At 35.9% G+C, this 21,611-nt stretch overlaps 1 protein-coding gene across 2 annotated transcripts in view; it reads right to left on the minus strand.

The window, feature by feature from the left end:
• The window catches only part of LOC106884293 (bridge-like lipid transfer protein family member 1), a 208,567-nt gene that overhangs the window by 45,678 nt on the left and 141,278 nt on the right, over positions 1–21,611 (minus strand). Inside the window, exons 48-54 of one of the 2 annotated variants that reach the window (XM_089361980.1) lie at positions 19,908–20,102; positions 19,468–19,555; positions 17,750–18,004; positions 17,128–17,433; positions 15,772–16,008; positions 14,475–14,624; positions 2,397–2,726 (exon numbers count right to left, since the gene is read on the minus strand). In XM_089361980.1, coding sequence (XP_089218106.1) covers positions 2,397–2,726; positions 14,475–14,624; positions 15,772–16,008; positions 17,128–17,433; positions 17,750–18,004; positions 19,468–19,555; positions 19,908–20,102 — 1,561 coding nt within the window. Of the gene's footprint in view, positions 1–2,396; positions 2,727–10,802; positions 10,833–14,474; positions 14,625–15,771; positions 16,009–17,127; positions 17,434–17,749; positions 18,005–19,467; positions 19,556–19,907; positions 20,103–21,611 lie in introns of both variants that reach the window. The other variant, XM_089361979.1, reaches the window with a different exon arrangement.

Raw genomic sequence — 21,611 nt, forward strand, 5'->3', positions numbered from 1 at the left:
AAATCTGCCCCATTGGTAACCCCATGAGTAGCATTTCACACTATCCATAGCCTCCTGTCCAATGAGTGTCGTTAACAGCTTTTAATAACTAAAATTGGTTACTACTTCACCAACTTGTGTGCAAAAAAAGAATAAGAGTGTGTGATGTTTCTCAAAGACATCAATATGTCTACAACTGGGAAATCGAAGTAGATTTATAATCAGACAAACTAAGAATTTAGTTTATGCAGTTTTAAAACCTCAAAATTCCCTATGCTTTAAACTTAGTAATATCAAAGACATGTACATGCCATCAAAGAAGAATAAAGACATCGGAAGTAAAGTTGATAGGAAGGCAACTGATCTAGATACTATGAAGGACCGAATTCAGTGCTTGCCTCATATTTCTGAGTTCTTCATTAGGGAGGGGCTAAAAATCACCAATAATGTTTCCTCAATCTATCTTCTTCTTTGTCCGTTAATCATTCTATTTAGCAGGGATGGGCATTTTGAGGGAAGGGAAAAGCTACTTCAGGTTTGAATAAAAACATAAGAATTTTTTTTCAATATGGTAACCAACGGCCGGCCATATGAGCCTTAAACGCTGTAAGAGAATTCAATTAACAAAGCAATATTAATAACAATGACAGCATTAACAACAACAACAATAACAATAACAGTTACAAATTTAATCACACTTCTAAACAGTCTGGGAAAGTAAAATAAAGCTACAAACTTATCTTTTCCTCTCTCAATGAAGTTTAGAATTTCTAATCCTTAAAACATACCATTAGCATCTAAGTATATAAGCACCAATTACAAAAGAAATAAATCTTTAAAACATGAGAATTGGTAACAACAATTTATATTCTAAAATCAAAGGAATCTACCAACATTTGTTTATTCATTGATTCTTTTAGTTTTGTTTTACTGTGAATTTAGTTTATATTCCTTAAAATAAGACATCATTTCAGACCTGCACAGAAACCGTATTCAGTCAGTCTGTTGGTTTGTTATGCTTCTTTCTTTTTGCCATTTATTAATTACCGTTTCATTACTTTGGCAACATTCTGTTGTATTATGTTGTTATTTAGTTCCAAGTTGAGTTTGATCCCACAAACCTATCAACAAAAGCACTTTGTAGCCATCCTTTCTGTGTAGGGATATGTACGTAATGTAACTTCATCTTTTTTTAAAATAGTAGAATGTTATTTGGAGGAGATTAAACAGCTCTTTCTTGCAGATGGAGTAACCATACAAAGATTCTTTCTTTTGTTGCTGAAAAGGGCTTAAATGATTTAATATTTAGTTTGTTCTTTCATTTCTTTTTTTTTTTTCTACAATATCAAAGTGAAATGTTTAAGGTGATCCTGACATGAATCTTAACCACCTTTTTATGCCATCTTCTACAAGCAAGCTTACACCAACTGTAATGTATGAGCTCCTTTCAGTCTAGCTGCAGTAAGAGTTCCTAAAACACTGGTTAATAGAGAGAGTTATTAACTAAGGTGACAAGTCAGAGTAAATGCTAAATAACAGCCCCAGCAGGAGACATTTAGCCACAGGCACCATCCTAATCTTTTGAAACAAATAGTTGCAAAAAAACAATAATTATTTAGATAAATATTATTTTTGAATATTCACTGTATTATCTCCATTTTCGTCCTTGCTTAGCACAGATGGAATGAAATGGCAGTTAGACATTTGCTTTTTTTTTTTTTTTTTTTTTTTTTTTGGACAGTTTTACAAATTAAGCCCTTTTGAATGAAATGCAGTGTATTTTGACGACAGACACCAGAAGCTTCTAAACAAAGAAGTGAATTCTAATTATTTTTACTAGGTAGACAGAAGCAAATAAAATAACATGTCTTACCTAAGGATACAAAGTAAATGGCTGGAACAAAATTCAAACTTATGGATAGCAGTGTATCCAGTTTCAATCAGATCCCTTTAATCTTGCTCTCTTTCCCATAAAATATGTACCCTGACCTCCTTACTAAGGTTTTCCCTCAATCCCACTAAATTCAAATCTGGATATTCTTCCTTTCCATCATTCAACCCACCCATGGGCATCAATCCATTTCTGCTGCTGTAGAAATCCATTTACCATCACTAAAATACGTTTGCTCTCCTCGGTGGGGAAAATATATTTTAGACGTTCATTCATACATCAATGGTTTCTGGTGGTTTTATAAAAGAAAACCACTGATTCAGAAAGCAGAAATTACTCAGCAAAAATACATGTTTATTAAAAGCTATGTGATGGAAAAACATTGATAGGAAAATAAACAAGACAGTCAGTGCAAGGTAAATGTTGTAAGATAAAAAAGAAAGAAGAGTTAAAAGAAAACTGCATAGATATAAAATTTTAAAAAAATTAAAAAAAAAAGAACTTAAAGAGAACAAATAAAGCCAACCTTTGCCTGAAAACTTTGCAATTTCAGCTTTTAATTCTTGACTGACTTGAATTTTCCATTTATCCCCAGACGATGCCCTTCTATGGTGCTTCTTGAAATGGTAGTTTTTAGAGCCAGAAGTCATCGGTCCAGCTAGGCGGCATTTTGAGGACGCAGTCGATAACTGACCAGAGAGATGACCATTGCTATCATGGCAGGAGTAGTCTTGGTCAATCAATGGTCCTGTACCGTTATATATATGCAAGGCAGGGGAAGTGAGTGATTTCATAACAGAAACAAACTGTGGTGATTCACTGGTCACAGAACTACTGCAGGAGGAGCTAAACACATCTGCGATCAGGCAACAATATATAGATATGTAGATATGTAGAGAAAAAAAAAAAAACATAAAAAAAAGGGAGCAAACAATGATTACATAAAGCAAAACAAAGGGTATCATATAAAAAAAAAAACATGCACTGCTTCACATCAATACAATATCAGCACATACGGTTAAAACATGCTTCCACTGGGAATAATTCTAATACAGGGGAAAAAATAAAAACACACAAGTAAGTGCATCTGTGAAGAGTTTTGCTAAAAATACAGCTTATTTAAGCATAAAAGCATTTAAACATTTAGCCAAAAATGTGCCTGCAAACTATTTCTAAGAGTAATCTCACAACATAAATAGATTAGCTGTATGAAATATATCAATGTTTTATCAAATTCTGGATGTACAAATCTGTGGATAGCCATTATACATGGCCCCGGTGTAGGATAGTCTTTCCGATAGGAAATTTGAAGGTTTGTTTTTCTTAATTCTTTTTCAATATAATTTCTAAAGAGATTATTTTCTGCACTCTGTATTTTCAACTTTATTGAAAATGGTGCATAATAATAATATTTGCTTCTAACATAAATTCATGGTGAGAAATTTGGGCTGGGAGGGGAGTAGTTAATTATAATGACCCCCACCCCACCTTGACAGGTACTTTATTATCGACCCTGGTAAAAAGATAACAAACTAAGTTGACTTCACTTTTGTATTTGGCTTGCAAGATTCTTGATGCAAATTCACGAGTTGAAACAAATCTTGCTGTGTCTTGGGAAGGTCAGTACACCAACAATGATAACACATGCACTGATTAAATATTACTTCATTATTGTTAGTCAATTAGTTAGCATCTAGCCAACTAATTAATCGATCATTTGTTTAATGTGCTAGTTAAACACACAATCAGTTTTTTGTTAGTCAAAGTCCTGTCATTGCTATCAAGGTCTGATCAATTAATTAGTCGGTTAGGTATTTGACCAACTGACAAACAAAGTGATATTGAACCAGAGTGTGTGTATGTGTGTGTGTGTGTGTGTGTGTGTGTGTGTGTAATTATTATGGAATAAAAGAAGAAATCCTAACTTCACTTGTATCAAAATACACTGACTGTTGTAATTGATTTTTTGATCATTAAGTAGAAAACTCACAGTGTTCAACTACATCACAAACTGCACAACCGTAGTTACCACTCCGAATGTTGACACTTCTACTGTAAAACATACTACATACACACTAACATTTACAGTCAAGTGCCACAAGTCTCAAAACCATTTTACATTTTCAATGAATTAAATCTTCTAACAATTCGACTATTTTGCTAGCTTTAGCCATTTGACTATAGACGTGTTAGGACACTATATTCATTTGTTCTTAATTGGAAAATTCCAGATAGAATTTAATACAAATCCTCCTTCAGGTACAGGAGGCAAAATGTACAAGAGCGGTCATGATAATAAACATGACAAGAATTTTCTTAGCAAAAGTGAGGGTTGAAAAACTATTTCATGAATGAACATGGTTTTTCGATGAACAATGCAATTATGAAATTAAGATAATTACAAGGACTTGCCCATTATTGGTATTCACAATGTAATTAAACCAATATCCTCATTCTATTCACAGCAATCACATTGACTTAATATCATTACATCATCATTGTTCTCATCTCCACTCAAAATCATGAGGAGGAAGATGATGAGGATGTAATTGATATCCAGTTGATATCGTTTCAGTGAAGAAGAAAGTGAGGATATATCAGTTTAATTACAGTGTGAAGAGTGATAACAGGAAGTTCTTGTAATTATGCTAATTATCATAATGAATTGTTCATATGTTCCTAGAACAACCAGGTTCATGTTTAAAATAATTTTCCAATACACGTGCACACACTGATACAGGTATGGAGATTCACATACAGGACTTTAAGTTTCAGTGTCAACAATCTGATGATTGCTGCACATCTTCAGTCATGCAAATCCAATGTGTGTGTGTGTGTGTGGCACCATCGATTGCAAAAAAGTTGTGTGCATGCCCATAACTTAGTGGTTTGGCATAAGAGATTTTAAGTACCAGACTTAAAGACTAAAAGTATTGGGGTTGATTCATCCAACTAAAAAGCCTTCAAAGTGATGCCCAAGCATGGCCGCAGTCCAATGACTCAAACAAGTAAATGAGATACGCACACACACATATATGTTAACATAAATACATGTACATGTGTATAAGTGCATGAATAAGTGTATGTAAACACATGCCTATATTTTCTCCCTTCGTTTTTTTCATTCTCTCTCTATTTTCTTCCCCTTATTCCTTTCTGTCGAAGAGCATAGGCTTGAAATGTTAAAAGACTTTTCCATTTTTCCCAAGCGATAAACTAATACACCTGCTTGTTGTTCCTACATTTGTCTTTTGTTTCTCTATAAATCTGAACTACATATACATATATATATATAGACACACACACACACACACATACATACATACATACATATATATATACCAACATTACTGAGATGCCAACAATAAGATAAGAAAATAGAGAGATAATTGATAAATTATTATTTATTAATTAAAAAACTGACAAACATCTTTTACAGCTGTTGCAATTCTAGACCACAAGATTCGACTTGCAAATAATTTTTAATTTCATTAATTTACTGAAGGTCTAGAATTGAAACAGCTGTAAGAGATGTTTGTCAATTTTTTTAATTAATGAATAACAATTTATTAATTATCTCTCTATTTTCTTATTTTACTGTAATAGATAGATAGATATAAACCATGGGTTATATAGTTACCTTACAGTTGAATATTAACTCTAATGTTCAACATTCTTTGTATAGGTAACTAACCAGTACTTTCATAGGAGTTTGCTATCCCTTAATGAGGTTTGTAACCTATATATATAGAAATGCTAGGGGAGAAAGCAGTCTTGGTCAACCCAATAGTGCAATAAATTTGACTCTGCTCAATGTATTCAGTCAGTCTTTGCATTAGCAAATGTTTTTACAACTTTATATCTTGACAATCCTAAGAATTAACACAGCAGAAACAAACTAGAGGATTTTTTTTTAATGCATGCAAAATACTACTAATTCTTCTAACTTGGTCAATGTGATGGTTTGAGAAAGAAAATATTAATAATGATTGGTAATTATATATACAAATCCTAAACTACTTTACTTACCACTGGTATCTGAAATAGAAAAACCATTTAGTTTTAAATAACTGACAATCCTTGTGAAGTTTTAGTTGTCATACAATAGATGTATACCTGACTTATAAATATACTCTCGGGAAACTACCAAATCTGTTATCCAATAACTTCTTCCTTATTTAACCCTTTTGCATTCGAATTACTCAGTCAAATGTAAAACTTCTTCATTCCTCAATTAATCATGAATTATCTCATAGCTTTGAGATCTCAATGATGTAATTGTTTATTTTAAGAATGACATTGTAGATCAGGTATGAGAGGCCAAATTTGGCTGGCTTTAGAATATTTAAGGCCAATATGGACTGTTTCAAAAAGGATCCATGAAGGAGGTCAATGAATACGTGGTGTTCCTATTAGGAGTACTTTTCTCTCACAAAAGCAATTGCAAGTCAACACTGTAACTAACATATCACTCATCGATCCAGGTCGCATCTTACTACTTGGTGGAACAGTGAGCCTTATGACTCATCATACCTTATTAAGGCCAGGCAAACTTAACCATTACGTGTCCATCAGTGTCTTGCCTTCAGAATGCATATCTTGTCAGTGACTGGATACAGCTGAAAACTTCTCAGCTAGCTGTCCACTACCATGAAGGCAGCTGCTGATGCTGTTCTCATTCACATGGAAACTAAATGGAAACTTTTAAACACAATTTAATACAATTTTCTAAATATTTGAAAACAATCCTTAACTCTAGAGACATGTTTACACCATTTTCAGTCTTTGGCAGTATATATACACACACAGATACTTACATAGAAACACACACACACTCTCTCTCCCTCCCTCCCTCCCTCCCTCTCCCTATATATATATATATATATATATATATATATATCTATATCTATATATATATATATAGTCACAAAACAGTCTCATTACTACTACTGAAGTAATAGATCAAAACTGCCATAGAAAAAACACTTTTACAAAGATGAAGGGACTTGCTTAAGGCTAAATGATACACATGTGGTCTACATAGAACAATCAATATAGGTGCACCATTCCTCTTACAGCAATGGAAGTGCAGTTGAAAGGGTACAGCATTACAAATTTACTGGTTCTCACATCAAAGGGGACATTTTTATAGCCCAACAGCATTACATCTGTAACAATCTTTAGGATGAAAGAGTAGAGTCTGATCTGTTTTTATAAGAGCTGTTCAGGAGGTGAGAAGGAAATGGCTATGAACTTACCAAGCTCTCCTCCAATATTCATGCAACTTAGTTTGAATGCAAGTATTGTCTGGATGCCTGCAACTGAATGAACTCAACTAAATGCCCTTCAGGGGCTGGATAGTCTTCCATGTTTGCAGCAAGCAAAGAAACTTACTGGAAATATTACAGGACTTCACTTTTTATAAGACCTACATTATTTACAGAGAACTCTCAAAATGATCAGACATTAGACAAACCAAACTGTGGGCAGAGAAGTTCTATACAAACATTGAAAATAAAAGCTATTATTTTTGTAATGTGTTGCTCTGGGATTTACAACACAAATCTATGAATTTGTGTTGCAAGATTCCTGATGTGAAACCATGTGTTGAAACAGACATTGGTTGTATTTTGGGATAATCATTTTTTTTTTTTTTTGTTATTTTCATTTTTTGCAAGATAACTGGTATTTATTTTATCAACCCCCAAAAGGATGAAAGGCAAAGTCGACCTCGGTGATATCTGAACTCAGAACATAAAGACAGACAAAATGCCACAAAGCGTTTTACCCAGCATGCTAACAACTCAACCAGCTCACCATGTCAATATTATTAATTAATATTAGTAATTAAATTATAAAACATTAATTAATATTAGTAATTGATTTATATTTATTTATTACTGTTGTTATTGTTTCTGATTCTACAACTTAAAAGACAGCCTCAATGCATTTGATTATAAATGAGACTAATCAACTCTAATGAATTTTAATTTAGCTGAATAAACCGTTCATTGTTCATATAACAGAAAGCAGAGTGAGGAGACCACAACATTGTGATTCTGTGGGGAAATTTAAATCACCAAATTCACAGGCAAAAGTGGTCAAACATTATTTCTATTACTATTTCAATATTGTTGCTGCTGTTATGTGTTTTTATATCAGCCTTGGACTTTTTTAACATTTCATTCTAACGTGCTGGTTCTGCATAAAAAGCACCTTATAGGCTTCATGGAGTGGTTGGTGATAGGAAGGGCACCCAGTCATAGAAACCATGCCAACTCAGACTGGAACCTGGTCCAGCTCTTCAGCTTGCCAGATCTGGTCAAACTCTCCAACCCATGCCAGCATGGAAAAACGGGCATTAAATGATGATGATGCTGACATAAATTCTAACTTGAATTACCCTACAAATCAAACAAAAGAGAAAAGAAAAGAAAAAACAAGGGTAAAAGAAATAGAAAAAAAAAGCTGAATCTAATCCACTCAGAGCACTTTCTTGTATTTGAAATTCAGTCGACCAGATGCAACTCAACACTTTTAGATGGGCCGAAAAGCTAACAAAACAGCCATCAGTTAGCAGTGCTCTAACTGCTGACAACTATAAATCTTCCATTCACAGATAGACACAAAACAAAATTGACTCACCAATAACATACCATCCAATACACTAGAAGCAACTGCATACCACACCACTCTCTCTCTCTCTCTCTCTCAACAGCTTCATTAATCAGTTAATTAATAAAAGAATCTTACACCACACACACACACACACACACACACACACACACACACACACACACACACACACACTTGCTTTGGAAACATTTGTGATAGAAGTTGATTAGCTTTATTATCATTCACTGAACAAACATAATAAACAAGCAGAGTTATTTCGGGGTAAAGTTTCAAGATAAGTCAGTATTGATATATTTATGAAGATGTTTATGGATTGTTTAATGTTGTCAGTTATGGTTTTGCTTAACACAATGTTTGGTGGCAAAAACACTGTTACTTTGAACGGATAAAAAGAAGAGAGGATTTAATTAAGAAGAGAACAACATTATCCATAGAGATAATCTGGTTGTGATGGCAGTGATTGTTGCTATTTATTCACAAGTCAGCCTTGAATAAAGCAGCCCTATGATCAAAGCCATTCCAGCTATGACCATCCTGTTTTTATTATGTACATTGTCCAATGTGTTTGTTCTTCCATTTTTTTTATTTTTTAAGATGGAAGGGTGCAACAATCTGCGTGAGACTTGGGTGGTATTTCTAACAGACCAATCACCCACAGAGCCACTCTCACATCAGTAGACTTTAATGTTTCTTTTAGATATGGCAACAGGGGCTGTGGGCTTAAGAAATTTGCTTCCCAACCCCATGGTTTCGGCTTCTGTCCCATTGTGTGGTGATAGGTACAGGTATGGCTATGGGGTTAAGGAGTTTGCTTCCCAGCCATTTGTTTTAAGTTCACTCCCATTGCATGGCACCTTGAGACTGAACCTAAAACTATGTAGTTTGGAAGCAAACTTCTTACCTCTCACCCACACCTGCACCTAATAATAATAATAATCCCTTCTACTAACGGTACAAGGCCTGAAATTTGGGGGGAGGGGACTAATCGATTACACCAACCCCAGTGCTGGTACTTAATTTATCAACCCCAAAAGGATAAGAAGCAAAGTCGACCTCAGTGGAATTTGAACTCAGAACATAAACATGGACAGAATGCCGCTAAGCATTTTGCCCAGTGTGTTAATGATTCTGCTAGCTTGCCAGCTTAGGAATAATGATAATCCTTTCTACTAGAGGCAGAATGCCTGAAATTTGGGGGAGCGGGATAGTCGATTACATCAATCCCAGTGCATAACTGGTACTTATTTAATCGACCCTGAAAGGATGAAAGGCAAAGTCAACCTCAGCAGAATTTGAACTCAGAACAAAGACAAACAAAATACTGCTAAGCATTTCGCCCGGCGTGCTAACGATTCTACCAGCTCACTGCCATAATAATAATGATAATAATAATTGTTACTAACATTACAAGTTTCTAACATGTAAAGGAGGATTAATATACGGCTAAGTAACTATGATTTTATACAACCAGCAACTCATCGTTCTGGGGTCATATTCAATGAAGGCATTTCCCAATGGTCACTTGACACCACATTCCTTAATATCTTACTCACCTGGAAATTATGGGTGTTGTTTCCCATTTGGCACTCTCATTGCATGTTTGTGAAATTTATGGGAACGTGTGCAGGTGTGCGTATATATACATATATATATATATATATGTTTACAGTTGCAGTATAGGTGGGATCAGCAAAAAATGTACTCCATCCAGTGAGAGAAATATCATTTAATATACACAATTACAAAAAAGCCACAATAGTTTCATGCTTTAAGATACATTAAATTGGCAGATTTATATAACATGCCATATACTTCCAATTTAATGTAACTATTAATAGCTCTTTTGTAATAGTGTATATTAAATCATATATATATATATATATATATATATATATATATATATATATATATATATATATACACACACATATATATATATATATATATATATATATACATATAGACTAAATACTTGTTGAGGAAGAGAGGTGTGTATATATATATATGTATATATATATATATATATATATATATATATATATATATAATGTGCTTGTGCATAAAACAAAGGAAATTTTGAAAAGTGGACTAAAATTTGTTCACCAGGATTTTTCTTAAAGATTCAAAGACTTATTCTGTAATATTACTGCTAATTAGTAATACAGGAAGCTACTAATAATGATGTTCATTTTTTTTTTTTTTTTTTTTTTTGTGATGCAGGTGAGCTGATAGAGGAAGTGGATAAAGAGCTTGTGGAAGGAGGAGATAGCTAAAAGAATTTTAGTAATTAAGTTACCAAAACTATTCGATTTTCTCCGATAATACACTGAAAAGAATGCAAAGACAGGGTTCCAGATAACATAAATCTGCTGACACCGACTTTCCACAATTTAGGGTTATTACTGTTATTTTGGTTTAAGGGTTTTGTGTTTAGGAAGATAATTGTAATCTTCTCAAACTGGACCCCTAAAACCAAACTACTGAATAATTAAAGTGTAATAAGTTCAAATATATTGAAAATCATCGTAAAAGGTTTGGGCTATGAGTAAATGATAATTAATATTGGGTTAAATAAAACAGCAATTAGTGAATAGATAAAGTGTTTATGTTAAAAATAGATTTGACGAAGATTTGAAGGTGAGAAACAATCTTGAGAAACAACCACTCAGGCTAAACAAAAACAGACAATGAGAGCCTGTTTCCTCTCTGGTTTTGGATTTCAAGTCAAAATTCTTCTATAGCTGAGGTTATATCTGTACACATTTATTAACATAATTTATGTTAATTTATCTCTGCAATGCAATGATTTATATAAAAAGGCAATTGTTTCCCAAAGGGTGAAATATTTGGAAACATACTTATAATCAAATACATTTCCCAGTGGATGCATGCATGTTAAAATCTACAACACATGCGTGCACACGCACGCACTAATACACACACACACACACACACACACACACACACACAAACCTAAGGAAGTGCGCACATACTCATGGAAAATGGAAAATTGAGCAACATCATTCACAGAAGCAAAAAACTAAATTTGCAGTTTAAAAGTCATAAAAAAAATAATAAAAAATGAAAAAAAAAGGCATCTAATGTAATGGTCAATTTCTAAAAAAATCTCCTGTTAGGAGATACAAAATGAAAGCTGCAGAAGTAAGCAAAAGTGTATAGCAGGATGGGGGTATGCGTGGGTTTCTGTGTGTGTATGTGTGTGTATCACATAGATAGATATTGCAATTCGCCCAATGTAAAGCTTCAGTAAGTTGTCAGTAGGAGGTATAACCACAATATTTTTGCAGCCAACATTAGAAACGGCTTCTTCAGCATCTTTGTACTTTGTTACATATTTTCATACAAATCTAATCATCAGTCCTACATCAGAAGATGGTTTATTCAGGATCCACAGCTACCATCATTCAGTACGAAACAAACCAACAACATCATGTAAGCACCATTCCTCCCCAAAAGGACTCCACTGTACCCTCTTCTCTCTAAACAGGTAGAACACTCGACTAAAGAATAAAGGTTCCTGCCTGGATCATATTGACACATAAGTCCAGTTACTCGGTTTCAGGAGTGTGTATATTTCCCATCAGGATGGGATGCCAGTTTGTCACAAGATTACCCAGTTTTGCCAATCGAGTGGAATGAAGTGTTTTGCTCAAGAATGCAATGCATTGCATGGTCTGGGAATCAAACCCACAATCTTATGATCATTCCTTCAACAGCTTAACTACTGAGCCATGTGCCTCCACTACTCATCTACATCCTTCACAGTCATTCCAAATACTGCACTTGACAATCACCAATGGTCTTTCTTGGTGAAAACGTAGGTTTAGCTTTAAGGACTGCATTCAAAGACTAGACCTTCTCTTTAGGGCCAGAAGATATTTCAGCCCCCAACAGATGCTGAAATACTACGAGGCCTGCAATAGGCTCCTCTATCTGGGATGGTGGTGGTGGTGGTGCTGCTGCTGCTATGCACACTCACAGTCTGGATGACATCCAAAGAACGGTCACTTGGCTGATTAGCACTTCATCCCTCATGCACACACTGCAGCCTTTGGCCTAAAGGAAAGCTTCATCTTTTCTCTATCATTTCTAAAATTAGCCCAATGGTCTCTAAACCCTCAGAGCTGGCTGGCTTCATATCTACACCATTCCAGCACCTCAGGCACACTCATCTCTCTCTCTCTCTCTACTTCTCATTACCCTCAATGCACCCAGCAAACCTCTCCATTACACTAGTCATTCTATTATGCTCAATTCTTCATCACCAGAAAATCGACTCTCAACAAAGTCATCCCAGGCCCTGACTCTCCCAAGGGGATTAACCAGCAACAATTTAGACAACACATTAACAATATCAATCTCAGGACTCTAGGAGGACCTCCAAGGGTCATGGTCTCTACCCCTTCTTCCAAAACTCAGCATGAAGAAAATATACACAGATATATATACTTGTGTGTGTGTGTGTGTGTGTGTGTGTGTGTGTGTGTGTGTGTGTGTGTGTGTGTGTGTGTGTGTGTGTGTGTGTGTGTGTGTGTGTGTGTGTGTGTGTGTGTGTGTGTGCGCGTGTAGTCTATGTAATGCGTGCATATGTTTTGTATGTATGTGCATACTAGCATTAGATGGAAAGGGAATGATGCAGTAGGGATTTACACACCACATACCTTTCCTGTCACCATCCTGTAAACTGTCTTTTATACAAGGGATTCTTTTCTAATTCAGAGGACTTCAGAAAAGCAATGCAAATGCTTATCATACCACAACTACCATTATTTATGTATATATATATATATATATATATATATATATATATATATATAGCATTTGTAGTAGAAGCATTTGCATTCCTCTTCTGAAGTCCTCTGAATTAAAAAGAATCCCATATATATATATTTATATATATATACATACATATACCTGTGTGTATACATACACATATACACACACATACACACATATACACGTATATATATACACACAATACATACACACACATACACACACGCGTGTGTATAAATATTCACATGCATGCTTATATGTAGAAGCATATTTACACAAAGAACCACATCATCCTCATCACCATTTAACATCCATCTTCCATGCTGGCAAGGTTTCACAGGGAAACCAATGAGCTGCAAGGAAACCAGTGAGCTCCGGTGTCTCCTTTGGCATGGTTCCTATGGCTGGATGCCCTTCCTAACTCACAACCAGTTTACAGAACGGCTCTGGGTACTTCTTGCTATGCCACCAGTACCAGTGAGGTTGCCATGTATCTTGGCCGACAGAAGGACAGAGAAAAAGGAGAAAGCTCCTAGGACTAAGAGGAAGTATTTGGGAGGGGAAGACGGAGGTGGGTGGCTTCGTGCCAGGGGTTGAAAGGCTAAAGTATGACAGAGGGAGACACACAGGTGGCAATATGTGCAATGCTGCTCTCAGGTGAGTACAGTGGTTGCATAGTACCATAAATAGGGGAGGGATGATAATAGGGGGGGAGCAATGCATTGCTCCCCCCCCCTTTTGTCAGGGAGAAGGGAAAGAGGAGAGGGACCAGGCCTCGCATGCACAACATATATATTACACATATAGACACACACACACACAGATACACATGTCTGCAAGAGGTTTATCTTCACAGAGCACAAAGAGTTTCTATAGTTCTCATTCTATGAAAACAAGAAACAAAATAAAGAAAAGTTTCTACTAACAAAGCTAAGAATGGTGAGAGAATATTCATTAAAAAAAAAAAAACTGTTTGTTGTGTAGGTCTGCATGTGTGTGTGTGTGTGTGTGTGTGTGTGTGTGTGTGTGTGTGTGTGTGTGTGTGTGTGTGTGTGTGTGTGTGTGTGTGTGTGTGTAGTGAAGAAAGCAAAAAGAAAAGACTATAAAAAAAGAAATGGGAAAAAAGGAATAAAAAAAGAGACTGTAGTAAAACAATGAAAAGCATACTGACCTTCATCTGATGCTGCTTGTGCAACGCTTTCATCACCAAGGAACATCCGACGAGCTAGATTGCGCCGATACCAAGCTTTCGGGAAGGAGAGAATTTCAGAAAGTCGGCGCATGTCATATTTGAAAGACGCGGAGCCGATATCACATATTGCTATGTAATGGAAGAAAGAAACAAAATTTGTTGAAACAAGCAAGAATTAGAATTATAAGAATAACGGTATCACATAGAAGTAGAAAGAATTCAAAAGAAAGGATACACTGTCACTTTCACCCTCACATCACCACCACCACCCTTGTGTTAGGGTCAGTGTGATTGTAACCTTAATTCTGAACTTCACCAAAAATAAGTGAGAATACAAGAGTCAAGTAATACTCTTAAGAGATAACAAATAAAGTTCAATAGAAATTATGAAACCATTTTTTTCTACCAACAAAATTACTCTCCAGTTATCGTTTGTAAACTTACAAATCAGTTAAGTTACTGCTAACATATATGGGGCATCACCCACCCAAGATTGTAAACTTGTCCAGTGGCAGAAAGGCACCAAAGTCAATATATACTGTGAAGAAATCTTTTGGTGCCTATCACACGGACCATTGCCAGTGGTCTATTACAGCCCCACCGCCACCCCCAATTCTAAGGTCCCATCACAAACCATTCACCAGTTGGTCTTCACCCTCGAGGATACATGAGGCTGACACTGAGCACACAAGGAGATTGAGGTAGAACTTTGATACAACAGCAACCAAATCCAGAACAGAATTTCCTTTGCAGTTGATACAAGGTTAAGCCTGCTTGTCCTGTATTGGCCTTAATGGGCATATGGTGTAGTGGTTAAGAGTGCGGGCTACTAACCCCAAGATTCCAAGTTCGATTCCAGGCAGTGACCTGAATAATAACTCACAGAGTTGTTTGAAATTTAGAAGTTTTCAGGTTTTTCCAGAAATATAATCTAGTATCACACTAAAGACTCACTTCAGATCAGACTGACAGAAAGAACTCAGCCTGTTTACATTTACGCATTTGTAGGTGCCATGGAAAAAGCACTGGTGCTGGTGCCACATAAAGATCACCCTTTACACACTGTAAAGTGGTTGGTGTCAGGAAGGGCATCCAATTAGAGACCATGCTAAAACAGACAATGGAGCCTAGTGCAGCCCCCAGCCTTACCAGCTCCTGTCAAACACTCCAAACCATGCCAAAATGGACATTAAATGATGATGATGATGTAACTATGATATCAAATCATATTCTTCACATTCAATTTAATTATTCGTATATTAACCAAAATATTTACCTGAAAATCTTACACAATTCGATTTAATTCCTTCTGAACGTACTCCGCCTGTTGTAGGTGTGGGTTGTGGAGGTTGGCTCATCGTAGAAGAAGAACCGGTGAACATGGGGTCTCCAAGACGTACATCCAGTTTGCGACTCCGTGATATATGTACTTTAATGAATTCAACATTGAGACTAAGGGAATCTTTACGAGTAAATTCAGTGAAAAGATTACCACCATGTTCTTGAATGCAACCTGAAATTCAATGAAGAGAAATAATATTATCAAATATGTAAACGGAATTATCAATATAGTTTGGGTTTTTTTTTCTCCCTTTTAATTTTAAGGATACTATATCAGTTTCTTAAAAGGTTACACATTTTTAAGGGAGGGAGTTATTTTTTCCTCATAACAGAGAAAGTAATATTACAGATTTCACAGAATTATAAATAAATGAAAATGTAATTTTAAAGAAAAATAAATCAATTTCTCAAAGGAGAAATTTTTAGGGGAATAAGTGAATCTCTCACATATACACACCTCAGTAAAAGCCTTGAATTATCTTACCTACCCCTAAAGATACAGAAGACAAATTTAACTACAGTAAGATTTGAACCCAGAACACAATGGAACAAAACAAAATATTCTTTTCTATGTATTTTGGTTAATTTTGAAACAATCAAGAATCTGTGCGATTATGTAAAATAAGCAACTTTGTCACAAAACTAATTTTTGGAACATACAAAACATTTCTTAAAATTATAATGGCAGACAGGTTAGAACCAGCATTGGTCTCCAATGGAATGGCATCAAAATGGTTAAACATCATTAACCCTTTAGTGAGGCTCCAAAACGAGTCTCAGGGAGTAGCGTCCCTGCTTTCCTGAGTTAGTTTTCCACCACATTTCTTAAAAATCGTGGTAGAGGCCTTGGTCTCGGGACCACTCATGTCTAGAAACTGAGGTTGGGAGTAAGCGAGGGCATGCTCCCCATAGAAAATCCAGCTCCAGAAAAGCCTCATGATAGCAAAGGAGAATGGGCACCAACCAGCCCAAAGGTTGGGGTGGGCTGCACCTGCCTACCTCGGTTGCTATGGCATTGAGGTAGATCCGGCCACCTCTGTTAATGGGAACAAAACCCAAATTTAAAACACTGGATGATGATGTCTGGTCAAAAGAGTCTACCTATTTCATGTTCAAACTGGTCAGATGCAGCCTCTCACACCTACCCGACAATGTCATTTTAAAAATAAACAATCACATCATGAAAATCTCAAAGCCACGAAATAACAAATGATTAATTAAAATCAATGAGAATAAATAAACATTACACATGACAAAGTAATCTGAATGTTAAAGGGTCAAAACTACTTACCAAGTTCTGATTTCTGGAATCCCCCCAGATAGCCTGGAGATCCAACGGTCTGCTGTTTTCTTTGTCCACCCCCATAAGGATGGAATATATACAATGAGAAATTTGTCAAACAAGCAGTAAAACTAAGTCCACCGGAAGAGGTGAGCTGGGCTTGGCTTGTGTATTCTGATGCAGTACTACTGACACGAGGTCGCATCCCACCATGTCCCAGAGTGCTACCAAACGTTGAACCACTGCTGCCTGTAGAACTATCCTGATTTCCACTGTAGTTTCTTTCTCGGTGAACTGATGGTGATCGTTTGTGGTCTGAAAGGAAAGATGATGATGATGATAATAATAATAATAATCCGTTCTACTGGAAGCACAAAGCCTCAAATTTGGGGGAAGGGATTAACTTGATTTATAGTGACCCCAGTGCATAACTGTTACTAATTTTATGGACTCCAAAAGGATGAAAGGCAAAGTCGACCTCAGTGGAATTTGAACTCAGAACGTAGTGGCAGGCAAAATACCGCTAAGCATTTTGCCCAGCGTGCTAACAATTCTGCCAACCCACTGCCTTAATAATAATAATAATAATAAATAATAGACACACAATAAGAAGCACAATATTGCAACTTACTTTTGGCTTTCAATGGAGGTGTTCCCTCTCCAATAATATTCTCATCTGTTCCTTTCGTCGAGAAAACAGTCTCAAGTGATGGCACCTGAATCATGCATTCAACGCGTGACATTGGTGCACAGTTAAATCGAATGACAGATGAATCAACACGTATGAATACAACAACATCTACAGGGAAAGAGGCATAGGCAGCTGGTAGACCAAGGGACGTTGTAGAAGCGTCCAAATCCATCAAGACTTGACCCACTAACTCAGCTGAAAGAACAAAGAATGGACAAAAGTAAGAGACAACAGCTTCAGTAATTTGACAATAATTCTAAATCAAGGAGACAATAACAGCACAACAGCTGGAACACGAACAAGAGAGATGTTCTTAATCGATTTTATTTATTTCTATCCATTATGATTATTTGTATACAATTACAAACCAGAATTGCATTGCTCAACTGGCATCTATTTTATCAACCTCAAAAGGATGAAAGGCAAAGTCAACCTTAGCGGAATTTGAACTGAGAAAAATAGTCTGATGGGTGAAATGCCGCTAAGCATTTTGTCTGACATGCTAACGGTTCTACCAGCTCACTGCCTTAATTCATCATCATCATCATTTAACGCCCATTTTCCATGCTGGCATGGGTTGGACGGTTCGACTGGGGTCTGGGAAGCCAGGAGGCTGCACCAGGCTCCAGTCTGATCTGGCAGTGTTTCTTCAGCTGGATGTCCTTCCTAACACCAACCAGTCCGAGAGTGTAGTGGGTGTTTTTTATGTGCCACTGGACAGGGGCCAGATGGGGCTGGCAACAACCACGATCGGTTGGTGCTTTTTATGTGCCACCAGCACGGAATCCAGTCGAGGTGGCACTGGCATTGGCCACATTCGGATGGTGCTTTTTACAAATTAATGGAGGAATTTCACTGATACAAAATGACAATCCTACATGTAATTAATCATCAAAAAACAGTGAATCTAAAATGCTTCCCAGCAGCTCCTTTTTTGCACTTACAACAGACAAAACTAATTTGACCCTTTAATGCAAATGATAGGGCAGGGCCAAAGAAAAAAAAAAAAAATCAAAAGAAAACATTTTCATGATTCTATGAGAAAATCAGCATCAAAATTGTAAAGTCTTACAGAAGCCTTGTTTCTTTCCCTTTGAAGGAAGATTTTAAAAAGAGAAAAGTTAACTTGATAAAAGATATCAGAAAACGCAAAGTTATATACAAAGAAAAAAAATTTCATTCTGCAGTTAATAATCTACACATATCTGTAGAAGTAGATGTCATCAACCATTCTACTTTTTAATAAGCAAAGTCTTTTTTTTTTATTCAAGGTTTCCTCCAAGAGAACATTTCACAATAATTCTTGGCAATGTCTCGCTCTCTTTCTTTCATTACTGGTGCCACATGAGACAAATGTTCCTCACAGCACATTTGACACCAAGGGAAGTAAGCCAAAAGTCAACAGCTGCTTAAAGAAGTAATTGTTACTCTTAAACATTACATTAAACTCAATAAACATGAGTATTATTAATACCATTACTAATATCATTAACGAGTTGTGCACCATTAATAGTGTTACAGATTAGGAATATATGGGGATATGCCAAAGTGCTCTCTGTTGGGAAAATGGGCAGTAAACAATTGATGTATTTCACATCTAAAACAATAATAATAATAATAATAATAATAATAATAATAATCTACTGTTGTCAGTTTACCTTTCTTTGTGGAAAATGGTTGAGACAATGGTAATGGTTCCAATGCTTGTTCAAGGAAATCAAGTAAATAGGGGCTGATAATCATTTCCTGAAAATGTCCAAAGAGAAAAATTCTTGATGGGTGAACTCAAGAGTTGAAAATACACCCTACCCCACCCCCCACACAATACAATAAAATACAAAAAGTTATCATTGAAAGTGAAAAATTAGTTGAAAATGAAACTTGAAATTTAAACAGTGGATTTACATTGTAACATTTAAATAATCGAGGAATTTTATACACTTCTTCTGAAAACATGAATGAATGGAGGGAGGGAGGAAGGAAAACAATGTACTGTATCAACCTTCAGACAAAAACTATCCCATTTTGAGTGTTGAACTTTTAAGTTTTGTCAGTTTTTTTTAAATCATTAAGTTAGAAGATATTCCTGCTGACTTACCTCAGGTAGTGATTGCAAAAACACCCAAGCATACAAATTAGCTTTCTTCACATTACTTCGTTTGCTGATGGGTGTTGAAATTGTGTCTTTATCTTTGTCCTTTTCTGGAGTCATTTCTGGAACGAGATTAACTGTTGGCATACCTGGCTTAGCAGCAGGTGAATCTAAAGCACTAGTTTTAGAATTATAGTGAACCTAAAAATAAATATAAAAACAAAGAAAAAAAACCCATAATAAACCAGTGAAAGACAGCAATAATGGAAGAGTCCCATATAAAAGTAAATAAATGACAAAGACGATTAATTTATGTAATTACAAAATGCAATCAAAAAGTATCAGAACTGGTGCCATAAAAATAAAACAACAACATCAACACACATCAATTCAAGATTTAATCTCCTTTGAAGTGAGTCCACTTCTGAAGTGGACTCACACTTTATCCAGTGTTGTCTCCATTGACGGAGGCATTCCCAGAACTCTTTTTGGGATAGCATGCAGCTGCCTCTTCGCATTCTCTTGGATTTCCTCAACATCTAGAAATCTTGTTCCTTTCAAGTGAGATTTGATTTTTTGAAAGAGGAAAAGAGAAAAGATCACAGGTATTAGCAAAACTTGAAGCAAAACTGTGCTCAATTTTCTCAGCCATGGTCACTGATGGAATCCCAGTGGTGTGGTAAGATGACCACACTCTACACACATTACTTCCTTCCAAGCACTGTTACAAACAATGGAAGTAAATAAGGACATCATATTTTAGTGTGACAGAGACCAAGGTTAATCTGTGCCAAGCGGGTTCACACTGCATACTTTAGCTCCGTTACCATGGCAGCAATGCTGACACTTTTTGATTAGACCTTGTATATATTAGTACTAAAAGCAACAGACAGGGCTCAAACCCTGTATCTATTGCTTGTCAGATAGTCACACTATTGATTACACATAAAGCACTCATCTTTTGTTGTTGTTGTTTGTTCCTTCTCGAGCCATGCCTGGCTCATAAGGGCCAGTTTCCTGGTTTCATTGGTGTATAGGTTCCTCACCTGGATGAGATACCAGTCCGTCACAGGCGAGCTGCTAGATACAGGAGGAAAGAGTGAGAGAAAATTGTGACAAAAGAGTCAGCAGAAGTTCACCATTACCATCTGCTATAGCCACATAGAGCTTAGGTGTTTCGTTCATAAACACACACATCACCTGGTCTGAGATTCGAACCTGAGATCCCTTGGCCACAAGTCTGCTGCTCTAACCATTAGGCCATGTGCCTCCACCAACCATCTCTTTGATCATTTTAAATTTTTTCTGCTATTTTAACAGCACTAGTCTATCAATAAAATATAATTCAACAGTCAACAAATGCTAGCAGAACTCTTCTCCTATAATTTGCATTAAATTCTTGGAAGACTGGTGACTTCACACTAACACATATGTTTATTAATTTAGCAGAACTGCAACATATGACTCTACCAACACACAAGAAAAACACCAAACACAAATGATGCAATGGAAACCTATTTGTCACTCAAGAAAGATTTACATAATATTTACATGCGACTGAATACAAGACCAATTCTCCAGAAACAGAAGACTTGCAGGAATTTGAAATAATTCCAGTATGTTAATTAATAGCAGCCATTTTTATCAGTAACATTATTTTATTGCTACTTACCATATCAAACACTGACAGGATCTTCGCTGAGAATAGAA

The sequence above is a fragment of the Octopus bimaculoides genome, chromosome 13, assembly GCF_046866305.1.
Source record: "Octopus bimaculoides isolate indiv1 chromosome 13, ASM4686630v1, whole genome shotgun sequence".
NCBI lineage: Eukaryota > Metazoa > Mollusca > Cephalopoda > Octopoda > Octopodidae > Octopus > Octopus bimaculoides.